General features: G+C 41.6%; 2 protein-coding genes and 1 non-coding gene across 5 annotated transcripts; all 3 read right to left on the bottom strand.

Annotated features, from left to right (window-relative positions):
- Positions 1-1,964: 1,964 nt before the first annotated feature.
- On the bottom strand, positions 1,965-10,886 carry LOC122761053 (zinc transporter ZIP12-like). Of its 3 annotated transcripts, none has more exons than XM_044016288.1 (13): positions 10,789-10,886; positions 9,734-10,033; positions 8,842-9,153; positions 8,560-8,767; positions 7,138-7,265; positions 6,842-7,013; positions 5,951-6,123; positions 5,704-5,859; positions 5,528-5,608; positions 3,943-4,015; positions 3,668-3,826; positions 3,360-3,547; positions 1,965-3,176 (listed from the first exon to the last, which is right to left on the bottom strand). In XM_044016288.1, the coding sequence occupies exons 1-13, from the start codon at positions 10,789-10,791 to the stop codon at positions 3,048-3,050; spliced, it is 2,082 nt and encodes a 693-aa protein (XP_043872223.1). In that variant the 5' UTR covers positions 10,792-10,886; the 3' UTR covers positions 1,965-3,047. The 3 variants fall into 3 exon arrangements, with proteins under 3 accessions (XP_043872223.1, XP_043872224.1, XP_043872225.1); XM_044016289.1 differs by lacking the exon at positions 10,789-10,886 and adding an exon at positions 10,414-10,464; XM_044016290.1 differs by lacking the exons at positions 5,528-5,608; positions 5,704-5,859; positions 5,951-6,123; ... (4 more) ...; positions 9,734-10,033; positions 10,789-10,886 and adding an exon at positions 5,030-5,513.
- trnar-ccg lies at positions 8,458-8,530 on the bottom strand. The gene has a single exon. It is a non-coding gene; the product is annotated as a tRNA-Arg (tRNA).
- Positions 10,887-11,989: 1,103 nt separating the features above from the next.
- Positions 11,990-20,812, bottom strand: LOC122761058 (macrophage mannose receptor 1-like; the record flags this gene model as incomplete). The annotated part of the gene is made up of 20 exons (XM_044016296.1): positions 11,990-12,540; positions 12,925-12,957; positions 13,189-13,347; positions 13,478-13,594; positions 13,682-13,834; positions 13,941-14,106; positions 14,805-15,037; positions 15,115-15,220; positions 16,596-16,768; positions 16,851-16,959; positions 17,152-17,291; positions 17,796-17,896; positions 18,048-18,112; positions 18,685-18,848; positions 19,100-19,138; positions 19,238-19,382; positions 19,478-19,559; positions 19,652-19,767; positions 19,858-20,057; positions 20,752-20,812. Coding segments are annotated over 20 exons (2,595 nt in total), but the record flags the coding sequence as incomplete, so codon positions are not given.
- Positions 20,813-20,816: the final 4 nt, after the last annotated feature.

Raw genomic sequence — 20,816 nt, 5'->3', positions numbered from 1 at the left:
GCCCATGGTCAGAATCACCAACTGTTTCCAGTATGGATTGGGTAGCTAATTGCTAGAAAATTAATTTAAGACCACTTTATTTCAAAGTCAACCAGTGGCTAATAATAATTATTATATAATTGGCTAAATTTCGGTCCGGATCTGGCCCTTCCGATAATAGTGGGGTGCTTTCAATTTGACGCTGGTTTGAACCGATCATCTGGCCAGATTATTCTAGTGGCTGATGTCATTGGACGCATCTTCCCTGATTTCAAATCGTATCGTTTATAGTAGCAGTAAGTTTTGATATTAAAACCGAAGAATTAATCAATAAAGGTACAATTATGTGGTGAATATAAGATTTTTAGCCTGATACTTATACAATAAGTCAGGTCTGCTGATTTGCACCATAGCTTATTGAGTTTTATTTATCAGTTTACATCATACAGTACTTTATTTTATTATTAGTCAGGATTGATCATTTTATTCATAAAGGGCAAAGGTCACTCAGCCTTTTCTTTAATTCTTTAATGACAGCATTGTATTGTATATACTTTGATATTAATCCAATGAGGAGGAGACAGTTAAGGGTCATCATCAGTAAACATCTGCTGAATACTGATGGATGTCGCCTGAAATAAGAGCTGATATTCTTAAGACCTTAGACTGCATGCAAACTGGGACATTGTTGAATCATTTTTAATTGTTTTAGGTGTTGAATAAAATGTGGAAAATTTTGTTTTGTCAGCGATGTTATATTATTAAACCTAGTTATATTTAGATTGATGTAAAACAGAACAAACCTTCCCGTCTGAACAGATTTGCTTGATTAAGCAAATGTAATCCAGATTATTGCCAATTAACCTTTCTGACGAGCAGGAGTTTTACTGTACAGCCATGTACATGTACATATCCTCCTGTAACTGTATATGCTGAGGGGGAATTTTAAACCATGTCCTGTTGTCTATTGTCGCCCTCTAGTGGCTGTGGGTGCTTTTTGTATTTTAAAGGGGACACCATTGATTTGATAGATAGATAGATAAATATATAGATAGATAGATAGATGGATAGATAGAGTTTTAGATCATCTAACCCATTATAGCAACTTAATGACAGTTTACTGATAAATTGACAGCATTGACAGTTGAATCACATGTGACATGAGGAGAGCTGCTTTCCTTAAAATCCTTCAATTTAAAGTTACCTCTATGGATTCCAGGTCACAATGTGAGAGTAACCTTTGTGTGACAACAGTAACAGGTGCACAGGATTATAATCAGACAAAATTCCTTGCAAATCAAAGGGAAGCACTTTTATATTTCCTGTTTTGTGTCTTTGCTCGTGTACTCCTTCCCATTGCTTCTTTGTGTGCTGCTGCCCCTGCCACTGACCTTTTCCTCTGACAGGTCTCTGCTGAGCTAAGTGAGGATACTCAGTGTTTAACACCAACACGCTCCAGATAACACGCTCTTCCTTCCTCTATCCTGGCAGCAGCTGCTTTGAAAAGGTGCAAAAAAACAGAAAATGCCTCTTTGGTGCAAAAAGAGCAGATTTACGTAAATAAATGGGTGGGGGGGGGGGAGACAGATTTCCTGGAAATGCCAATGGGGTTGGCATTTCCAAAATAACAGCAGACCTTCTAGAACGAGAGAAAATGCTGTGGACTTCCTGCTATTGTTTTGCCATGACTCAGGAAGTCAGTAAAAGGTGTCAGCTTTTTTTTTTTTTCCTTCTTCTGATGTGATAGTTAAATAATGTCATGACACCTTCAGTATCACTGACGTTGCACTTTGTTGGTGAGCTGAGAACGGCGAATAAACACAATCTCTGTGTGAATTCTGCAATTAAACAGCTCTGACACAAATTTAGGAAAGTGCTCGACAGCTGTTCGCTCAGTTTCTTTTTTTACAAAATAATGCTGAGGACACAAGGATTTAATCAAAACAAGCCGATTAAACCGATGACAAAAACCCTCCAAAGCCCACTCACTTGGTCAATATCAAATCAGTTAAACGACTGCATTTTATTTGTTTAATTGTACTGACGTTTCCATCATATTCTCTTTATTTCACCACCTCGTGCTGCAGGCTGACTCTGGCCGGGTAAGAGCATGTGCACTGTGTGGGCCGCATCACTCCACAGCCTTTCTCGGTCTCTTACTGCAGAGCATTAGTCATCCAGGTTGGTGGATGAAGAGAACAAATGGCTCAGGTGGGTGGAAGTGGACTCATACCGGATCACAGAGAGGCCTCAAAAAACAAAGAACGATGTCTCTGAAAGCAATATTTCTGGAAAAATAATACATGCATAAAGCAGCTTAAAGCTGCAGTACATAACTCCTGTCATGCCGCGTTCATAGTGCTGTTTTTTTTTTTTTTTAATTGGGATTGGCGATTAGATATGTGTCATCAGGTATGAGTCACATCAGCTTGATAATCTGTACTAAACCTATTTTCTCAACCCTTTCATGGGTGCTTCTGTCCTCACTTTACTGGCGCAGTGTTGTTGGCTCTGTGTGCCGGACGACATGTGATCTAAACCGAGAAAAACAGAGTCCTGTGGAGCTGACGGGCTAAAAATGCAATTTGTTTAGATTTAAAAGTTACACAGTACAAGTCTTTAAGTCTTAACAATTCTTATTTACCATCTAGCAGTGTGTGAACAAGGTTTATCGCATACAATTTGTCCAAAGCACTAATGTTTGCTATTTGGTACTTAAATAGCAGGTGTCAACTAAACATCACATTAATGCAGAAATTACAAATCAAAATATAAAATAAATCAAAATATTAAAAAATAATTCCCATGACTGACAAATACAGTTGTACCTGATGCTCCCACATAAGGTCATTAGACTGAGTCACATTGTGATTGTCCAGAATTCTGGCACCCAGGACTCCTAACATAGAAAAATAAATCATCACGTATAAAAAAAAAGAAATCGGGGATTCATAGAACTATACACATCATACTGTATCATACTACAGCATCATGAAGAGTCACAATTTGTTCTAGATGCAGAAACAAACATTGTTGTGCACGCACAGCATGAGGGTTTGTGCGTGCATTTAAAATTTGAGTTCATGTTCAAAGAGTGCAAGGAGCAGAAGACAAGCCCATCCCATCAGCAGACCCAGGTTCTGCAGGACAAACAGGAGACAGGGTCGGTCGCTCTTCACTCGACTCATCTCGGGAAGCTAATGAAAGAGACAAAAACTAGAGTTAACAAAACACAGAAGATGACAAGGAAACAGCTCAGTTCTAAAAAGGAAAAGCCTTGTGTTCACTCAGTACGAGGACTTCATTACTTATGTGTCTTTAATATTTGAACACATTTGTTGGTTTTGGTTTTTTCGTGTGATTTGCCGTTGCTTTCGTACCATTTCTACCAAGGACAAGTAGAGGAAGATCCCAGCAGTGACGGCAAAGATCCACTGCTGCACCTCTATCTCTGAGGAAACAAACAGTCCGATGTAGAGGCCCATGAAGGCCGTCAGAGCGCTGAGAAAGTTCATGAGCACAGCAGTCTGCACCGAGAGTCCGGAGCTGAGCAGCACGGCAAAGTCTCCTGTGAGACGAAAACCAGACGAGAGAAGTCGCTCAGTCTCACGCACAGAGTTTCCTGACTTCAGCCAAACACACACAAAAAAGTGATCATGAAGCAAACACACACACAGTGACCTCTCACCCATCTCATGTGGGATCTCGTGGCACAGGATCGCCACAGTGGTCGCCATGCCCGTCTCAGCTGAGAAGGAGAAGGCCGCCCCGACCGCCAGGCCGTCTGCAAAGTTATGCAGGCTATCTCCCACAATTACCATCACAGCCAGCAGAGGAACCCCCTTTCCTGGAAACACAAAAGGAGGCCTATGTCATTAGACCGGGGACAATTGCTCGGTCATGCCGGGGCAACTAATTATAAAAGTACATCACAGTGCATCTGTGTGTGATGAAGGAGCTCACTCTGATGTGAAGGCCTCCGTGTGTCTGTGCGTTCAGGAGACGTTTCTGCACACTCCATGTCGTCCACCGGTCCCTGCAGGACACACATGATTATTTATAGCACACGTTTTAACCCGGTTTTATAAGTTGAGATGATATCAGCTTTTGAAATTTAGCAAAAATAGGAGATTTGGTTCCAGGAAATGTTGAGATAAATCCAAAGTGTCCATGTTCTTCAGTTTTGAAGGACGTGTTTCAACTGTACCTACATGATTCAACAGTAATATCAAGTGGTTTCTGAATGATTCAATACTTCTCATTCTCCAACATCCTACATCACCTCCTACACCGCTCACTCTGCATGTCCTGTTATATAAAACATTTGCTGGAAAGTATTTTTTTTCATGCATAACTTCAGCAGAATACAGCTGACTGACACTTGGGCATGTTAGTGTTGTACTGTAACCCAAGCTGTGTCACAGTAAACGAGTGGAGGACTGGTGTGGGAGTGGAAATGACTGGATCACTGAGGTGAAATTAGTTATGTTATCTTTAATTAATGCACAGTGCATTAAAATAGTTGTTGTGCAGTAAAACATGCAAACTAAACCTTTGCTTCAGAGACACAAACAGTTTGGTTTGAAGAACACGATTTAGAAAGATTGATTTATATTTAGTCAGGATATTAGTGGGTTAAAAAAAAAAGGACAGGTCTCCCACCAGTTTAGGTAAAATGTAACAGACAGCTGGTAAGTTATAAGAGATTGCCTTCATGAAATCAACTATGGGTTAGATGCAAGGTTATAATAATTATTTTATTAGTAAAAGCTTAGTTTTAGTGTTAGTTTGTGTTTTGGTAATATGGCGTATCATAAGTATTATGTAGCCATAAACTTATGTCCCACTTTGTAAAAGAAAAATTCATTTGCAACAATCTGGTACCCTGGGTGTGTCATCAAGTAGCTTCAATGAGGTCAAGTGGTTGATACTGGTTCAACTCCCATGTTAGACTGCAATTTTAAATTTGTTTTATGCCATTGTCTGTAACTTTAGCTCTAACCTAACTTGTGCTAAAGGTTTAGCTATGGGTACTATTCTAAAACCTTACCTGCAGGTCTTATTCAAGGTTTGGCCAAAACAACCCATAGTTAGGTTTCAACTACCAAAAAGGTAAAAGGTTAAACAGAAAGTGCACAAACACCACACAAAAACACAGGTGGAAGACCAGAAGCACATGGGAAATAAACAGAGCGACAAACCAACACGGACACTAAATACACTCGGGACAATGAAACACAGGTGTGACAAACAAGACACAGGTGGAACACATTAGGGCAATCAGGGAAGACAGGACAGGAAGTCAAGTGGACAAGGTAGGAACACAGGAAGGAAAGACTTCAAAATAAAACAGGAAACAAGGAGAGAACGGAGATCTAAAAAACCTATGGGTGAAGAAAAACAAAAAGTCCAAACAGAATAATTGCTCAACAAAAAGCGTCCAGACTCTTATAACCTCTAGCTGCCTAATTTGACCACCGTTGTCTGCCTAAATGACAGCGAACCAGGACTTCTCTGCCACTTAAAAAACAAACAGTTTGACACTCACAAGCTGTATGGTGGAGATGGACTTGCCCCTCTGTGACTGACCGTTACAGCTGAGCTCCAAAGGAAGCTCCCTGTTGTGACCCTGCAGACAAAACAAAATCCATCTGGTTACTGTTCAGCCACAGCGTTTTCCATCATACACAGTGTTCTGTGTGCGTGTTATTATGAAGACCGTACGTGGCCGTGATAAGGAACTAAAAAGGCGACGATTCTTTCAATCAGAAAAAACCCATAAATCCCAGCGATGATGCCCAGAATCTTCCACAGATACTCCTTCCTTTCAGCGTAGTGTCCATCATGACCATCATGGTGGTGAGAGTCGAGGCCCAATATCTGCAAAAGGAGACAAGAAATGACAGCTTTACTCCAGTACAATAACCACATGTGGATGGTTATGGTGGAGGGTATTCACTGGTGTGCATACCTGCGGTATGAGGTGCAGGAGGGCGTCTCCTGAGAGCGTCCCCACTGCCAGACCCACAAACAGCTGCAGGACCAGTGTGTAGGTCTCCTGGCAGGAGTTGAAGAAGATCAGGCAGATACCAAACATGGAGCCCACAGTGATGAGCAGGACGGCAGCCGTGCTGTAGCCGTACTCTGCAGGCAGAAGAGTTTGTTTAAAGGTTAAAAAGAAATAAATGCAAGTAGGACATAGATTTGAAGTATTTTGTTTCTGACTTAACAAAACCAAGAAATATTGAAGTGAATATTCCTTAATATACGTGGCCTTATTTTTATTTGTTTTGCCCTCCACGTCTGCCATTGGCCTAATTATTATGGCAGGACGGGCAATATTTCAAAATAAAGCCAAAATGTATGAACAACATTACCATTTTAGATGAAATACTGTCCTGGCCTATATACATCATATACTACAGACTGAATAAAACATCTTTGTTTGTCACAGATCTGCACAAATATCTCACAATCAATTTTTAAATATATTATTCAATGAAAATGACCATAATCGTGTAAAAAGTGCAACTCCCACATATCACAGTCGCAATTTCACCCCAGAATGAATCACAAATTAGATATTTATTCAAAATTGTTCAGCTCTACTGAATAATACAGTATTCGTGTACTTTCACAATATCAGTGCAATCGAGTTGAATAATTTACACAAACACTTGTAAAACTCAGTGACTAATTGAACTGAGATATTAAAACAAGTATATTGGACTTGTGATAACAATTTAACTTCACTTTTAATATTAAAATATTAAATGAAACTTGACTTTCAGAAGTAACAGAACTGGTCAAACATTTGTTGAATTTACTAGAGTGTGAGCTGTAAAAAGGAGACATGTCTTACTCTCGAGAGAAGTGGGCAGTGATCCTGTTGTTTTGGCCTCTGCAGACTCACAGGCATTGCCTAGCAACTGCTGAATAATGGCTGGGCACATTTGTCCAAAGTGTTTCATGGAAATGGGCAAATGAGGACCCAGAGCATAAATATCCACCAACTGGTCGGCTGAAAAACACGCCTAGTTGTATTCGAAGGAAAATAAACATTTGGAGTAGGAGTTTAAAAGAATAAAGAACCAGTGAGGTTTCATTGTCATGTAAATACAGGAATAATTGAAAAGTTTAATTGTGTCAGAGCCTCACCTGTGCCCATTCTCTGCTTCGTGCTCCAGTTTCCTGGTTAGCGACGTCCACCTGACGCTCTGTGATGCTTCTCCTCCTCCTGTTGCGAGAGAGCCCGACCCCCAGCTGATGAAGCAGCTCCTCTAAGTCTAACATGACAGGGAAGAAACATGACAGGGTTTCATCTGAAGCAACAACGCCGTGTTTGCAGTCAAAGTTTGTCATTAGCGGAACTCTCCTTCACCTCACCTTTAAATCACCTTAAACATGGACTCACAGGAGCTACAGGTCTGTTATGACGGGAAGCATGTCTGTATTCTAATGCTACAGCGAGCAGCTAATTATAAGACTGTCATTCAAAGGTCTTAAACCTACGGCCCGTGGGCCACACGCAGCCCCACAATCAATGGCATGTGGCCCGCCACTTAATATAATAAGACTTATTTCTGCATGGTTTTTTTTAAATGAAAAGAGTAATTTTGCATCTTAAATAAGTTTATTTTGTGAACTATTTATCATTCCATATAGAAACATAAGCTGTTTTAATTTGAAATTCTATGAAATATCATTGTCAGTCAGTCAGTCATCATCTAACCGCTTTATCCTCCACCAGAGGGTCGCGGGGGGTGCTGTGCCAATCTCAGCTACATCGGGCGATAGGCGGGGTACACCCTGGACAGTTCGCCAGTCCATCGCAGGGCCACACACAACTAGAGACAAACAACCATTCACTCTCACACTCACTCCTATGGTCAATTTAGAGTGTCCAATCCACCTAATCCCCACATTGCATGTTTTTGGACTGTGGGAGGAAGCCGGAGTACCCACGCACACACGGGGAGAACATGCAAACTCCATGCAGAAAGGCCCTTGTTCCAATCGGGGCTCGAACCCGGGTCTTCTCGCTGCAAGGCGAGAGTGCTTATCATTGTAAATACCATTATTTTTGACATTGATTTTGAGACCCCTGATGTAAACATTAGTAGAACAGCTAGCGTAGCTCTTTCCTCACCAGGTTTCATTGCAGGTGAGGAAACATTATTAGGTTTCTTGTGTCACCAATTAAGTGATCAGTAAGTGTATATAATTATTTGACTATCATTTATTCAACCAGGGAGGCCTCACTGATATAAAAAATATTTTGCCACAAAAGTCAAAACAATCTCTAAAGTGTGTAGTGAGCTACTTAATGCTTGTAATCTGTAAAGTCCCAGAGAAACTGCCTCATTCCACTGGCCAACAGTTTTTGGTGTACATTTGTATCTATAAAGGTTTATGGTGGAGATAGTGAGGCACATGTACTAACATACTCAATTCATATAGCTAAGAAACTTGGACCGTCAACCCAGGTGGGACTTGAACCCACAATCCCCAGCTCCGGAGGCTGATGCCTTATCCATTAGGCCACTGGGTCACTGATTGATGACATACTGAACAACTCACCTACGAGCTGCAGGTAACTCGTTTGATTCAGTGACTGTAAAATGTAGTTGGTGAAGAAAGCAGGTGGTGGAAGGTCCCTCCGTCTGAAGCAGTGTCCCTGCAGGATGTGACTGACGATGGCTGCAGCCACTCTGGACACAGAAGACTCGTCTGCACCTGGACGTTCTTTTACGTCCACGTCTTCTAGTAGATGAGCGGCATCGATACACTGCGGGATCAAAGAGGGGATTTAATGTGTCTGGGATAGATACATCAAAATAAAAGTAAATAAAAGACTACTACTTGTAAATCAGATGAGGTGTCTTGATCGGACGGGTCGTAGTGCTGGTTGATCAGCTGCAGGATACTCTCTGTTTCACTCAGGGACAAGAAGTGGTTGTCCTCAGCTGGGTGTAGATTGGTGAGGGCCAGATGGTAGAACTGATAATTGTCAGATGCAGAGGAGGACGAGGGGGAGGAGTTGGACACACACAGATCTTTCATGTTAATTATGTAGTAGAGCAGAACGGTTGAGATCTGCTGGTAGTCATCCTCAGTGAGGAACGCCTTCCTTTCATCTCCGAGCACAGAGAGAGCCAGATCTGTTGTCAAGCACTGAAATAAGAGAAGAAAGTTTAGAGATAATATACAGAATAACACATCATGTGAGACATGAAGAATTCAGGGAAAACTTGAAGAAGTCAGTTTTGATAAAAGGCCCATTTTCTCGCTGCATACTCAATAAGACGCTTCTCAGAAAATGGTAAGCTTTGTGCTGTTGTTTCTCTTTGAATACAAGCCGAATTAGACCCACACACAAAATAAAGAAGGTTAAGAGAGTGGGTGAAGCACCATTCAGTGTCAGAGCATTTGGCAAACAATAGCCGAAAAGTAGAAAGTTGCTCTCTTAGTTTTTCTAAATCTCACTTTCAAGGCTCAAGGGACAGATAATCTCATTGTCAGCCCACCTTCATAAACATGTGGAGGACCTCTAGCTCCACTGCGTGGAGTTTATTATATCAAACTGAAGGACATCTAAAGCCACTCAGCATGAATGCCCCACAGAGGTCAAGGACTTAAGCCTCCACAGTCACTCACATTCCATCCATAACAAGCACATTTCACAGAATAAGCAGCCAGGAATGAGCTGAATACATAATAAGTACTTTGCTCGATGTAAACGTGGCGACTTTACCTTGTCACAGTTGTCCTCTGAGGTCCCAATCTGCTCTGCACAGTGCACAGCCTTAAGAAGTGCAGCGATGAGGACCCCGGTTTTGTTCGTCTGGAGCTGGGGTTCTCCGTTTGTCTCCACGGGGAGATCCAAGGCCTTGAGGACCTCCTGCAGGTAGCCCCACTCCTGTCCTTTTACCTCCAAAACCTTCCCAGCGAGAAGAAGAGGCAGCAGGAGCAGCAGAAGGTTCGGTCTGCTCCTCAGGTGCATGTTCCTAAGCGGGACATCCAACTCTCTCGAGCTCCCAGGACTGGCAAACGGCTGGAGACACAATGGGAGAGAGAGATAGAGTGGAATCAAGGTGATGAACGTGCAGACGGATCAAAGAGACGAGCAGTGCTCAGATGTGTTCCTGCTGAGGAAGGCCTGTCAGGTTCTGGTGGAAGACAGGATGACTCGACAAATCTCCAGCTGAACCAAACCGTTACAGATGCCAAATGGTCGGCCGAACCCTGGGGCCCCTCAGTCCACAACAGAAAGATTAGTGCAGGCAAGTGAGAGAGCGAGAGAGGGAGCGAAAGAGAGAGAACATGGGGGCAGAGAGAAGGGGCATGAATGGGGAGTGAACGTAAGGTAGAGACAGACAACTAAAACTTTGTTCTGATTAACTGACGGCGATCCCATTTTTCTAACATTCTTACCAGTGAACCAGTCTCCTTCCTGCATCGGCTGAGGAGCTGCCGTGTATGTACAGTATGTTGTCGACTGCTAAAATGCCCCCAGGGCACAAATCTCCCCAACTGCAAAAAAATAAGCACCAGTGACCTTCAAATCCGATGCTCCCCCTCTCCACATGATCTCTTGAGTCATCAGAGATCAAACGTACAGAAAAGGAACAGAACGCATCACGCTTCCCTTTGCAACCCTTTCCAACATCCTCCCACGCCGCGCAACCCGGCGGGTCAACTCGACCGAGCGAGCACCAGAACACAACTGCTGCTGATAAAGCCTGAAAGCTACAGTGACAAGTAAAGACAGAGAAGATATAAAACAAACAAACAAACAAACAGGCTCACCATATTCCAGCTCTGCTTCTCTCGGCTGCTGTGACTAGGTTTGTTTTCCTCTGCTGGGATAAACAGCAGATCCACTTATTTGGGGAGAATTCTTGGGCATTGGTGCTGTTGATTAAAACCCTCTTAGGAGAAGTAAGATCTGAGTAAGCTCCTGAGGATTAGCTGCGACAGCCTTTGAGGGCTGCTGTTGCCATGGAGAACACTGCCTCATTTTCAGGGTTAGCTGAGGAGGGGGCAACCAGCTGCTGGCAGGGGTGATTGAATGGCAAGAAGCAAAACACTGAAAAAAATCAACATCGGACCGGATTATTATTCAATATAGAGTGATATGGTTTTCTGTCAAATGCAGATGTGATGGTAATAATAATTAGTCATAGCGGATTTGATGAAGTGAGGATTTGCTTTTACATCATTTGGAACCAGTCTGATCATTCGTCTGTGACCTGTGGTCTCAACAAGGCATTTTACTGCCACTCACTAGACATTGTCTCTTTATTTCTTCACTTTACTCAGACCAGCACGTCTGGCACAAACAAACATTCTGATGCTGCGTTTGAACTTCAGCAGGTCGTCTTGACCCTGACCATGTGCCAAAGTGTGTTGGCTTGCTGCCATGTGAGTGGCTAATTCCATTAAAATAACTGGATACTTAATAATGTAGCTGTACATTTTGTTATTTGGATTAATATCTAAACTTCAAAATGTCTGTCGTCTTTTGCTTATTTTAACCATAAAAGGGCCAGAAATATAGCCTGAGTAAGTGCTTTTGCCCATTTTTCCAGAATAACTTTCAGTATCTGGCAGTTATTTGCAATTTACTGCATGTTAAAGTAGTGCATTAACAATTTAAAATGGTGAAAAACAAGGTTTTATGTAGAACAAACACTCAGATTTTGCCTGTTGAATTTGAACATTATAAAACATATTGTGCAAAAACAGGCACACAGGCAAACTCCTTCCAACTCGCTCCTCTCTGGTGACAAAGACGCTGATTCTTCGGCTTCCCGCAACAGAGCGGGTGAAATTACCATATTAACCATACGATGGCTTTGATGTTCAACTTTTCAGCTTTCAGAAACCGTGGGAATTTCGTGTCATGTAGTTACGGTAATGCAAAGTGTGCTTGTGCGAAACCCTGCTTCATTTCTGTCCGTCCGTGATGTGATTGGTTTTGGGGAAAAGGAAAAGTGGCAAAACACAGTTTAGGTGTGTGTATGTCTTTCTTGTTTTATTATTATTATTGTTGAGAATCTATTTACAACAATGTAGTTTGACAAACAGCTCATGGATAAAAAATAACAAACAGTTGAAAAAAAGAAGAAGCCTGCAGTAAATGCAAATGTTCATAGTTATGTTGATTGGTAAATCTGTACACATTTCATGAATCATGTTTTTTTTTTTATATTTCTTCACTGTAATTTGCTTAGTGCAGCGCCATATTTGGCAATTATTTTGATTCAGTTCCCAGGAAAAATCACATCTGCTCCACCATGCTGTTTACCACTGATCCCGTGTCCGTCTACGCGTGTTCATTTTGTTCTATGTTGTCCACCAGACCCTTGGTGTCCACAGCCGCTCGGATGGGGTTGTTGAAATATAAATTGTTGTCAAAGTTGAATTGTCCGATGGCGGGCATGGGTATCCGTTTACGGAAGAGCAGGAAGGCCCCAAGTCCGCCGATGGCGATCACAACTATCACAAAAGCCACAGTGATACCAGCAGAACTGTGCGACGCCTCATTTATGACGTGTGCTATGGAAGGAGAGGAAAAAATAACACACATATGGACATTTCACCAGTGACAAAGTTTCACATCCCTTAGAACACAGAACATTTAGGCTGCTTTTTCCCATTACTATGATAAAATGTATACACAGAGGCTATAAGAATGTGCAATATAGTATCTTATATCCCTTTTTTTCAGCACAACCTATAGCAGTCTGATGAAAAATACTTTTTTTCATCATTTTCACAAACTATACAGTATAAACACACCTGAAAAAAAAGTCTATTTTGTGACTTATGCACAATTATCACTACAAATAAAAATATGTGATATAAAATTGACTCAACAACATATAAGAAGACAAAAAAGCAGCATTTTGTTAAGCCCGCACATGTGATTAAATAACTTACCAACAGGTTGAGGCTTTTCTGTCGGGGGAATAACTGAAAAAAAGGACAAGTCTTAATATTAGACACTTGATTTGTATAAATTTAATAAACAAGTTATAAGTATAGACATATAAGTGTAATCTTACTGTGTATGTCTATACATATACAAGTACAAACAAACACAAAAGAAGACCATTTGTTACAATGTGCACTCTCACTCATTCTTACATACTGGAGCTTTAAAAAAGGTAAAAACAAAAAAAACCCACAGCTGCTCAAACTTACTTTTTGGTATTTTGCAGATGTAAGACTTGTATCTGCTGCAGCTGCTTGTGCTCCACTTTCCACTCTCAGAATTTATGTCCACACACGACTCTGACTTCTGCGTCCCCTCTTTCCAGTTGGTGTAGTCCACGACGCTGTTGTCGATCCACATCCACTCACCTGAAACAACAAAAAGGCTCACCTCACAAAGCAGCCCACTCATAATCCACCGAGTAGATTGTTTTTAAAGTGTATATATTCAAATATTTGCATTTTAATATTCCCAAAATAAAACGTAAACCATGTTCACCTTCGTGCGTCTTATACAGGCCCGTCCAGAAGGATTTGGCGACATCGTGCAGAAGCTCTAGATTCTGTTGTATGAACAGACCCTCTTGAGGGTCCTCTATACTCACCAGGGACGCACCTAATGAATGCAGCCACAGTAGCACGCTGTCAGATTTGATATGAATCCAAATCATAAACTTATCACTCAACATTCTTCATAACATACCCATTTTTAAGCATTCGACCGAGGCATGGGCCCAGTTGTCCAGAACCGAGCCGAGGAATGAATAGCAGTGGCCTCTGAAAGGTATCCAGGTCCTACGCTTCTTTGTTTCCGGACAGTTGCCAGGAAGCTGCGGGGGATCGGTGGGAGGGATGTCTGAAAGAGGGACAAGAGATGAGCGGCGTCCTCATCTCCAGCATCTGCTCCGTCACCATTGGTTTGTGTTGTGTTACAAGAGAGGAACCCGTGGGGTTCGACTGACCTTGTGACCTCTTGCAGAGAGAGTAGTAGGTGTTGGTGCAGGGTGCAGTCTTCCACTTTCTATCCACGTCAATATACACACAGCCGTAATTGTGTTTAGGCTCATCTGTGCCCCACTGTGTGTACGACAGCATCCAGTTATCCACCCACTTGTAGCGACCGCCGGTCTGTGAACGGGACACCGCCGCTCGTGTTAACACAGAGCCAGAACGATGATTCTCTCGCGACGCTTTTCCATGATACAGTTCTAGCACGACTCTACTCAGGTCACGTCGATTTCCATTCCTATAGGACCTCCTCAACGTGGGCGGGGTCGGCATAGCACGGCTGCACGAGACTGTTGTTTTATACGCGACACAAACACACAAACTAGTGGCGGTCGAATCACTTGTTTTCGGTTTAACTGAATCATTAGAATCAGTCAATTAAAAAGATTCAGTCAGTAGGGCAGGTACTAAAAACAGCAACAGGTACCAGGTACTATCACTAAAGGAATAGCCAAGAAAAAAACAGAGTCGTGTGGAGTCAAACCGTGTAGTGATAGAACTGTATAACGGAAAAGCACCATTAGCTTAAAGGTACAATTAGTGAGAATTAGTGACATCTAATGGTAAAACACCCCTGTTCACCCCTCCTCCCTTTATCAGGGAACTACACATACCAGAATGGATGCAAACACTCTCTCACCACACTCTCTGCATTTTTCCTCCTATTTTCTTGAAAGTCTCCGTAGTGCATGGCAGCTGCCTGCTGTACTTAAATAAAAAGCCTATTTTATGGTTAATGAACCTTCATAAATGTCCCATACTGGAGCTTTAACGTCTCATTTCTATCAGTGTTGCAGAACAAGTCGTGGGTCCTTTACCACGTTGCTGTTGAGGCCGATCCACACAGGCTCAGTGTGTTTGTCCATCTGCAAGCTGACGTAGGCCTGAGTGACGGGGTTCAGCACACTGGCCATATCTGCATCGTCCGCTTGGCACTGTCTCCTCGCTTCGTCCCATCTCATCTTCTGGGTCACCAGTTTGTAGGAGTCGTTGCCAAACTTGCTGAAAGCCTTCTGCGACACGGTGGTGGGCGGGACTACGATCTGAGGGTCTTTGTAAGCAGGACATAGCGATTATGAGTTGCAGTCATAAAGGCTGAGTAATGTCCACTGTTGAAATGGCACCTACCGATATTTCTTTTACAGATGAAGCCTTTTTTGGCGTGGCAGTTGTCCACTTTCCAAAGTCCTTTTTGTTTGGGGATGCTACCCACCATGATCACACAGTCATACAGCTGTCATACAGAAAACGACAGTCAGTGAGCTTATAAATGTAATGAAGTATCATTTTTTTGGAAAGTCATATTATGGGAATACAGTATTTAATGTAATTTAATGTAATGTAATTGAAAGTAGTAGCTTAGTTATAACAATGGAAATGTATCGGGGACATCAGAGAAGATGACTTTTTACTTTATCATAGGGTAACTAATAATTCTGATTCCGATTGCTGTGATATTACTGAGGAACTAACATGGTATTCCTACAATGTTTTCTCCTTATTATTACAGTACAGTAGAAATAAGATGGTATTAATATTAATACTCTTCTTTAATATACCAAAATTATTGAAAAAACCTCAGTTTGCACCATTATGACCTTTGGAGCATGATTTTAATCAAGTAATAGAGGAGAAAACAAGATTTTGACCTATCACAGGGCAGCTCTTAAAAGGTGCACGTAAAAGGTTACTATTCCGGCACTGGCAACAAGATGATAAACACAATATAATGTGTGTATTTAATCCTAATCTGAGACTTACTCTGCCCGATGCCTGATTCTGAAAAGAGCTGAGAGTGAGAGGGGTGGCGATCCTGCGTACTGCAGCTTTAAATCCCTGTACAGTATTTGCTGTGTAGCGCAGGCAAATGATAATGATTGCACATAGTATGTATTTAAATGAATATAAGTAATTTAATAATAAGTATTTAAAATGTATGAGGTAAAGATAAACAAGGTATTCTTGGTTGCAGTAATTTCACTCGCGCTGTTGCAGGAAGCACGCAAATCAGTGTCTTTGTCACCAGAGAGAAGAGAGTTGGAAAAATGCCTGTACATAGTTTCCATTTTTTGCACATTGACAGACAAAGGAAATATTGAGAGGCTCTAAAAAATGTTATTGTAAATATGTGTTATAATCTTCAAATTTTTAAATTTAACATGCAAAATCTGGTGTTTGTGTATAACTGTGGTGTTGTTCTTCTAAATAAACCTTTTTGATTTCCTTCATTTCAAATAGTTAAAACAGCATTTTTACATGCAGTAAATTGGAAAAAATTGCCAGATATTGGAAGCTATTCTGGGGAAAAATGGGCAAAAGCACTTGGATTAAGATGGAGCGAGATAAGGTGATTCTAACTAGTATTTATTTAATTAATGTATTTGTTTCATTTTCTTCGCCCTCAAAATTCAAATTTCTCCAGCTCCACTCTGATCACATGCCCCGGTCCGATTTTACCGCCAGAGGAATCTCGCGTACCATTGGTGGCACACGTACCAGAGTTTGAGAACCATGGATCTAGTCCATAAGCAAAACAATCTGCGAGATAATTCACTTTAATCTATGTGTACAAGAGGCTGAAGGAAAACATATATAGATGCTGGAATAACCTCATCATCATAGCGGCTGGCGGAGTCAGGCATCGACGTTGGGTGTCTCTTGGCCCAGTTGGTGAATGTAATGCCTTTTCCGTCCGTCCACACAAAGTGCATCTCCCAGCTGATGTCGTTCATGCCGATCCAGACGTCTTCATCGTATTTTATCAACTGTGATGTCAGGAAAGCTTAAAAGGAGGGAAAACGATTACTCCCAATCTCCCGCCACAATGGAAAGTGGCATGTAGACAAACTCTTCGTATCACTCACCTTGCTCTCTGGTATTGGTTATAGAAACCAGATTTCCTCCCTGGTTTATGCAGGACGTCCTGGCGCTCTGCCAGTCCTGGTTTTTATTCCCCACAACAAATTTGTAGCACTGTGTAAACAAGATGACTGTGAGGTGAGCGTTAGAATAATACATCAGCAGATAACCAGTGTCACTTCAAGCCTGGACATAACATGGGAACTCATTTCCAGGTTTAAGGACATCAGAAAGACCCATGAAAGATAAGGACGTTACGAGTGTCAGCATTGTTTTGTAAGAATCCGTGTTGAACACAGTATTTACCTTTCCTTGGAACGCAACCCACTCTGGTGCACATCCTCCCTGAGGAACAGTAGTGGGGGCCATCGTTGCGTTAATAAAATTGCTGCTTCTTTTGCAAACAGAGGGCGACTCGTGGCCACAGTTGAGATCATTCCAGCGCCCTGTATGTTCAAAGAGAATTTAACCGTCAGAACACAGAGCATTGGCTGCTTTTTTTCCATTGCTATGTTTAAAAGTATAGTATACAGAGGGTATAAGAACGTGCAATATAGAGTTCTCTTTTTCCAGCACAACCTCGGTAATCCGAGTCATTTTCACCAACTACATAAACACACCTGAGCAAAAAGTACGCAAAATGTTTCAAATCAGATTGAATTGGCGTTTTTATGAACAAAAAGAAATGGAATCTTGTGACTTCTGCACAATTATCTCTACTTTATATCACTACTACTATAAAATGTATCAGAACTTTGACTCAACAACACGTAAGTAGACGAAAAAACCCACATTGTGACCTGTAAACACACACACACACACAGGATGTCCATAGAAGGAGTTGTGTATTATTTCCACAGCAAATGGGTGCAAGTCAACAAATTACAAAACAGACTGAATGGAAAATGGATATTTACCAAATCAACACAGTGTCCTTGCTTTAAACTCACCCGTGCTCTGGTACATAGACACACAGTTTTCATCGTTGTTGGCAAAGTTGGGCTCATTTCTTTCCCACGCGGTGAAAGTGACAGGAGTGTTGTCCATCCAGCTGAAAGTGGGAGCATATACATAAATAAATAAATAAATAAATAAATAAATAAATAAATAAATAACGCACGCACATGATAAACGATCACGGCCATCCTAAATGTCAAAAACCTGGATTTGATGAATGGAGAATGAGACAGTGTTGGATTTACCTGAATGATTTATCCAAATTCACTATCATGCCAATGAAGTACTGGTCATCTGGGCCTTTTCTTATCTGTTGTAAAAAGACAAGTGAAGTTGCAACAATACACGACATGCTGCCTTTTCAACAAATAAATCACCACTGAATTTTATATGGTTGGTTGTCGCTTAACCAGAGGAGGGAAATGCATGTGCTGCTTTTTACTATCAAGGCCTTGTTTGGTGAACTTCCTGTGTATGTTTCTAGCTTCTTGTCGTACCGCATCAGGTGTATCATACGACTTTCAAAACACAATTTCCCTGCAGATGCTGCCTTCTTTAAACACATTCAAAGGTGTTTTATGGACCGTCATGAAGGAAACTTTTTAACGTTTCAACATTTTAACTTTCACATATCTGTTGTGAGTTTTATATCTGAAATTGTCTCGTGTCTTTAACTATTTTTTTATAGCCTAAGTGTTAATATCTTAGTATATTGTAATTTTCTTTTTTGGTAATGCATGTTTATTACTTATTATCTTTATCGTTACTGTCTTGCTGCTGTAACAATGCAAATTTCCCCACTGCGGGACAAATAAAGGACTCTTATCTTGACCAGGACTTGACCAGGATAATAATCTACATACGGTAAACACAATGTCAAACCTCTCTCCAGATGAACTTCCTCTCGCTCTCTGCCGTGATGACTGCGAGGTCGCCAAAGTTTTTTTTGCAGTACGCCCGGGCAGCCTCCATCGACAGGCTCTCGGCGTTGACGAAGTACTGCGTGTCATTGAAGATGATCCAGCCGTCTTCTGTCTTGTTGTATACTGTAAATGGAGCAAAGCACTGACAAGGCGTCCCCACAAGTACAAGATTAAAGGATAAATTCACATCTGTATGATTCCTTTGTATGACAGTTGAATAGTATTTTTCTCCCACATGACCAGCTAACCCTAATGACCACACAGGACTGGACACTCATTGGCCCCCAGGTCGTTTGAGTTTGAGACCCCCGGGGTTAAGAAGAGGAGTGCAACTTAATTCACCTCAGAAAGGAAACAGTGCTGCTGAAACTTACCTGGTGTTAGGACAACAGGCTCAGGTTTGGGCGTCACACCTGAAAATACAAGAATCATGAACCACGAGAGACACCGGGGTCAAAGCTCTAATGTAGCGTCACATAACTCGTTGAGATAAAACGGCTCTTCTGTGTTACCTTTGCTTATCTGGCAGATCCAGTTCTTGGTGGTCTCACAGTCCACGTCGTTCCAACGCTTTGTGTAGTAGATCAGGAGTTCTGCACAGTGTTCATTTTCATTGGCATTGTTTGGTTCTCCATAAATCCAGTCCTCATAGTCATTCTAGAGCACAGTTGTCGGAGAGAAACATCATGAAGCCACGATTGAGAATGAGAGTGTGGGAAGAGTTCAGTCATCAGAATGAGGTTCTTACGTACAGCGGAACCATCAGTCCAGACAAAACCCTGACTGGTATCCAGGCTGTTGAAGCCAATCCAAAACGCTTCAGAAAAGGACAACCTTTAAGACAGCAGGAAACACTGATACTGACTACATGAAAGGTTGATTAATATGACTGAAAATGTGCTATAGAAATTCCCAAGTGAACCTACTGTGCATTTTCTAGGTCCTGCGCACTGTGGATGCTCATCAGGTCCCCACCAATGGACTTGCAAAAGGCAAGTGCTTCATGCCAAGTCTTCCGGTCTCCCAAATCTTTTTTGTAAGTCTTTTAATGAACAGAAAAGTGAAAATGTGTCAGTCTTAATGTATTAAACACAGCCCAGATGTTGCACATGAGTTGAGTTTGTCCTGCTACCTTGTAGCACACGTTCCTGGTCGCCGCAGGGGTCCAGCCAGACTCACAGTTCAGGGTGGGCGTGGTGGGCGGAACCGTTGTCACCTGTGCACCCTCGGCCCCTTTCTTGCAGATATATTTCTCCTTGCTGCTGCAGCTGATAACATCCCATAATCCGGCCATAGCCCCAGTTGTCATGGCAACACATCCTTGGTGTCTGTCTTTTATGAAACGCAGAGAGAGAAATGCTGGAGGAGAAAAACTCCTAAAACCTGTGACAACAAGTCACCGTGAAGTGCACCGCGAACTAATTCTGTCACGCCACTCATTTTTAAGACATTTGAAAATTGAAAACGGCAAGTGAACTGGTGTTTAATCCAGCAAGCATAGTATGTTATTACTCGGCCAATCCCGTTAACAAAGAAATGTATAGGTTTAACCCTTTAACACCGAGCGTATCACAGACGACGCGTTTGCACAAGCACACTTTGCATTACCGCAATGGTTTGTGCTATATGAAGAAATCCCAACTGTTTCTGAAAGCTGAGAAGTTGCACTTCCAAGTCAACATGTGATTATTACAGTAAATTCACTCGCACTGTTGCAGGAAGCCAAATTGAGACAAAGACTCAAACAAATGTTATTTCAAATAAGTTTTATATTGTTCAAATTCAACACACAAAATTTGGTGTTCATGTACAAATACAATGTTTTTTCTTCATTTTAAATTGTTAATACACTATTGGGCAAAAGCACTTACTCACAGGACATTTTCTGGCCCTTTTATGGTTAAAATAAGCAAAAAAAAACATCTAGACTGACATTTTGAGGCGTTAAAAAACAATATTAGTGCTGCAGTAGATAAAATGGAATACATTAAAAGAAACTGTTCAACAGGAGGGGAGTGTGCTGTACCTGGCATTCCCACGTTGAAATGAGTGAATGTGACCTTTCTTCTGGTGTTCCATCTGAACGTGCTT

This window comes from Solea senegalensis, unplaced genomic scaffold (assembly GCF_019176455.1).
Source record: "Solea senegalensis isolate Sse05_10M unplaced genomic scaffold, IFAPA_SoseM_1 scf7180000014317, whole genome shotgun sequence".
Classification (NCBI taxonomy): domain Eukaryota; kingdom Metazoa; phylum Chordata; class Actinopteri; order Pleuronectiformes; family Soleidae; genus Solea; species Solea senegalensis.
This window is presented reverse-complemented; position numbering and strand designations above follow the sequence as displayed.

Coding starts and splice junctions, on each gene's coding strand:
- LOC122761053 (XM_044016288.1), bottom strand. Junction 6,124..6,841: donor ACTGCCCACTTCTCTCGAGA/GTAAGACATGTC, acceptor TTCTGCCTGCAG/AGTACGGCTACAGCACGGCT. Junction 5,609..5,703: donor TAGTTCCTTATCACGGCCAC/GTACGGTCTTCA, acceptor TTTTGTCTGCAG/GGTCACAACAGGGAGCTTCC.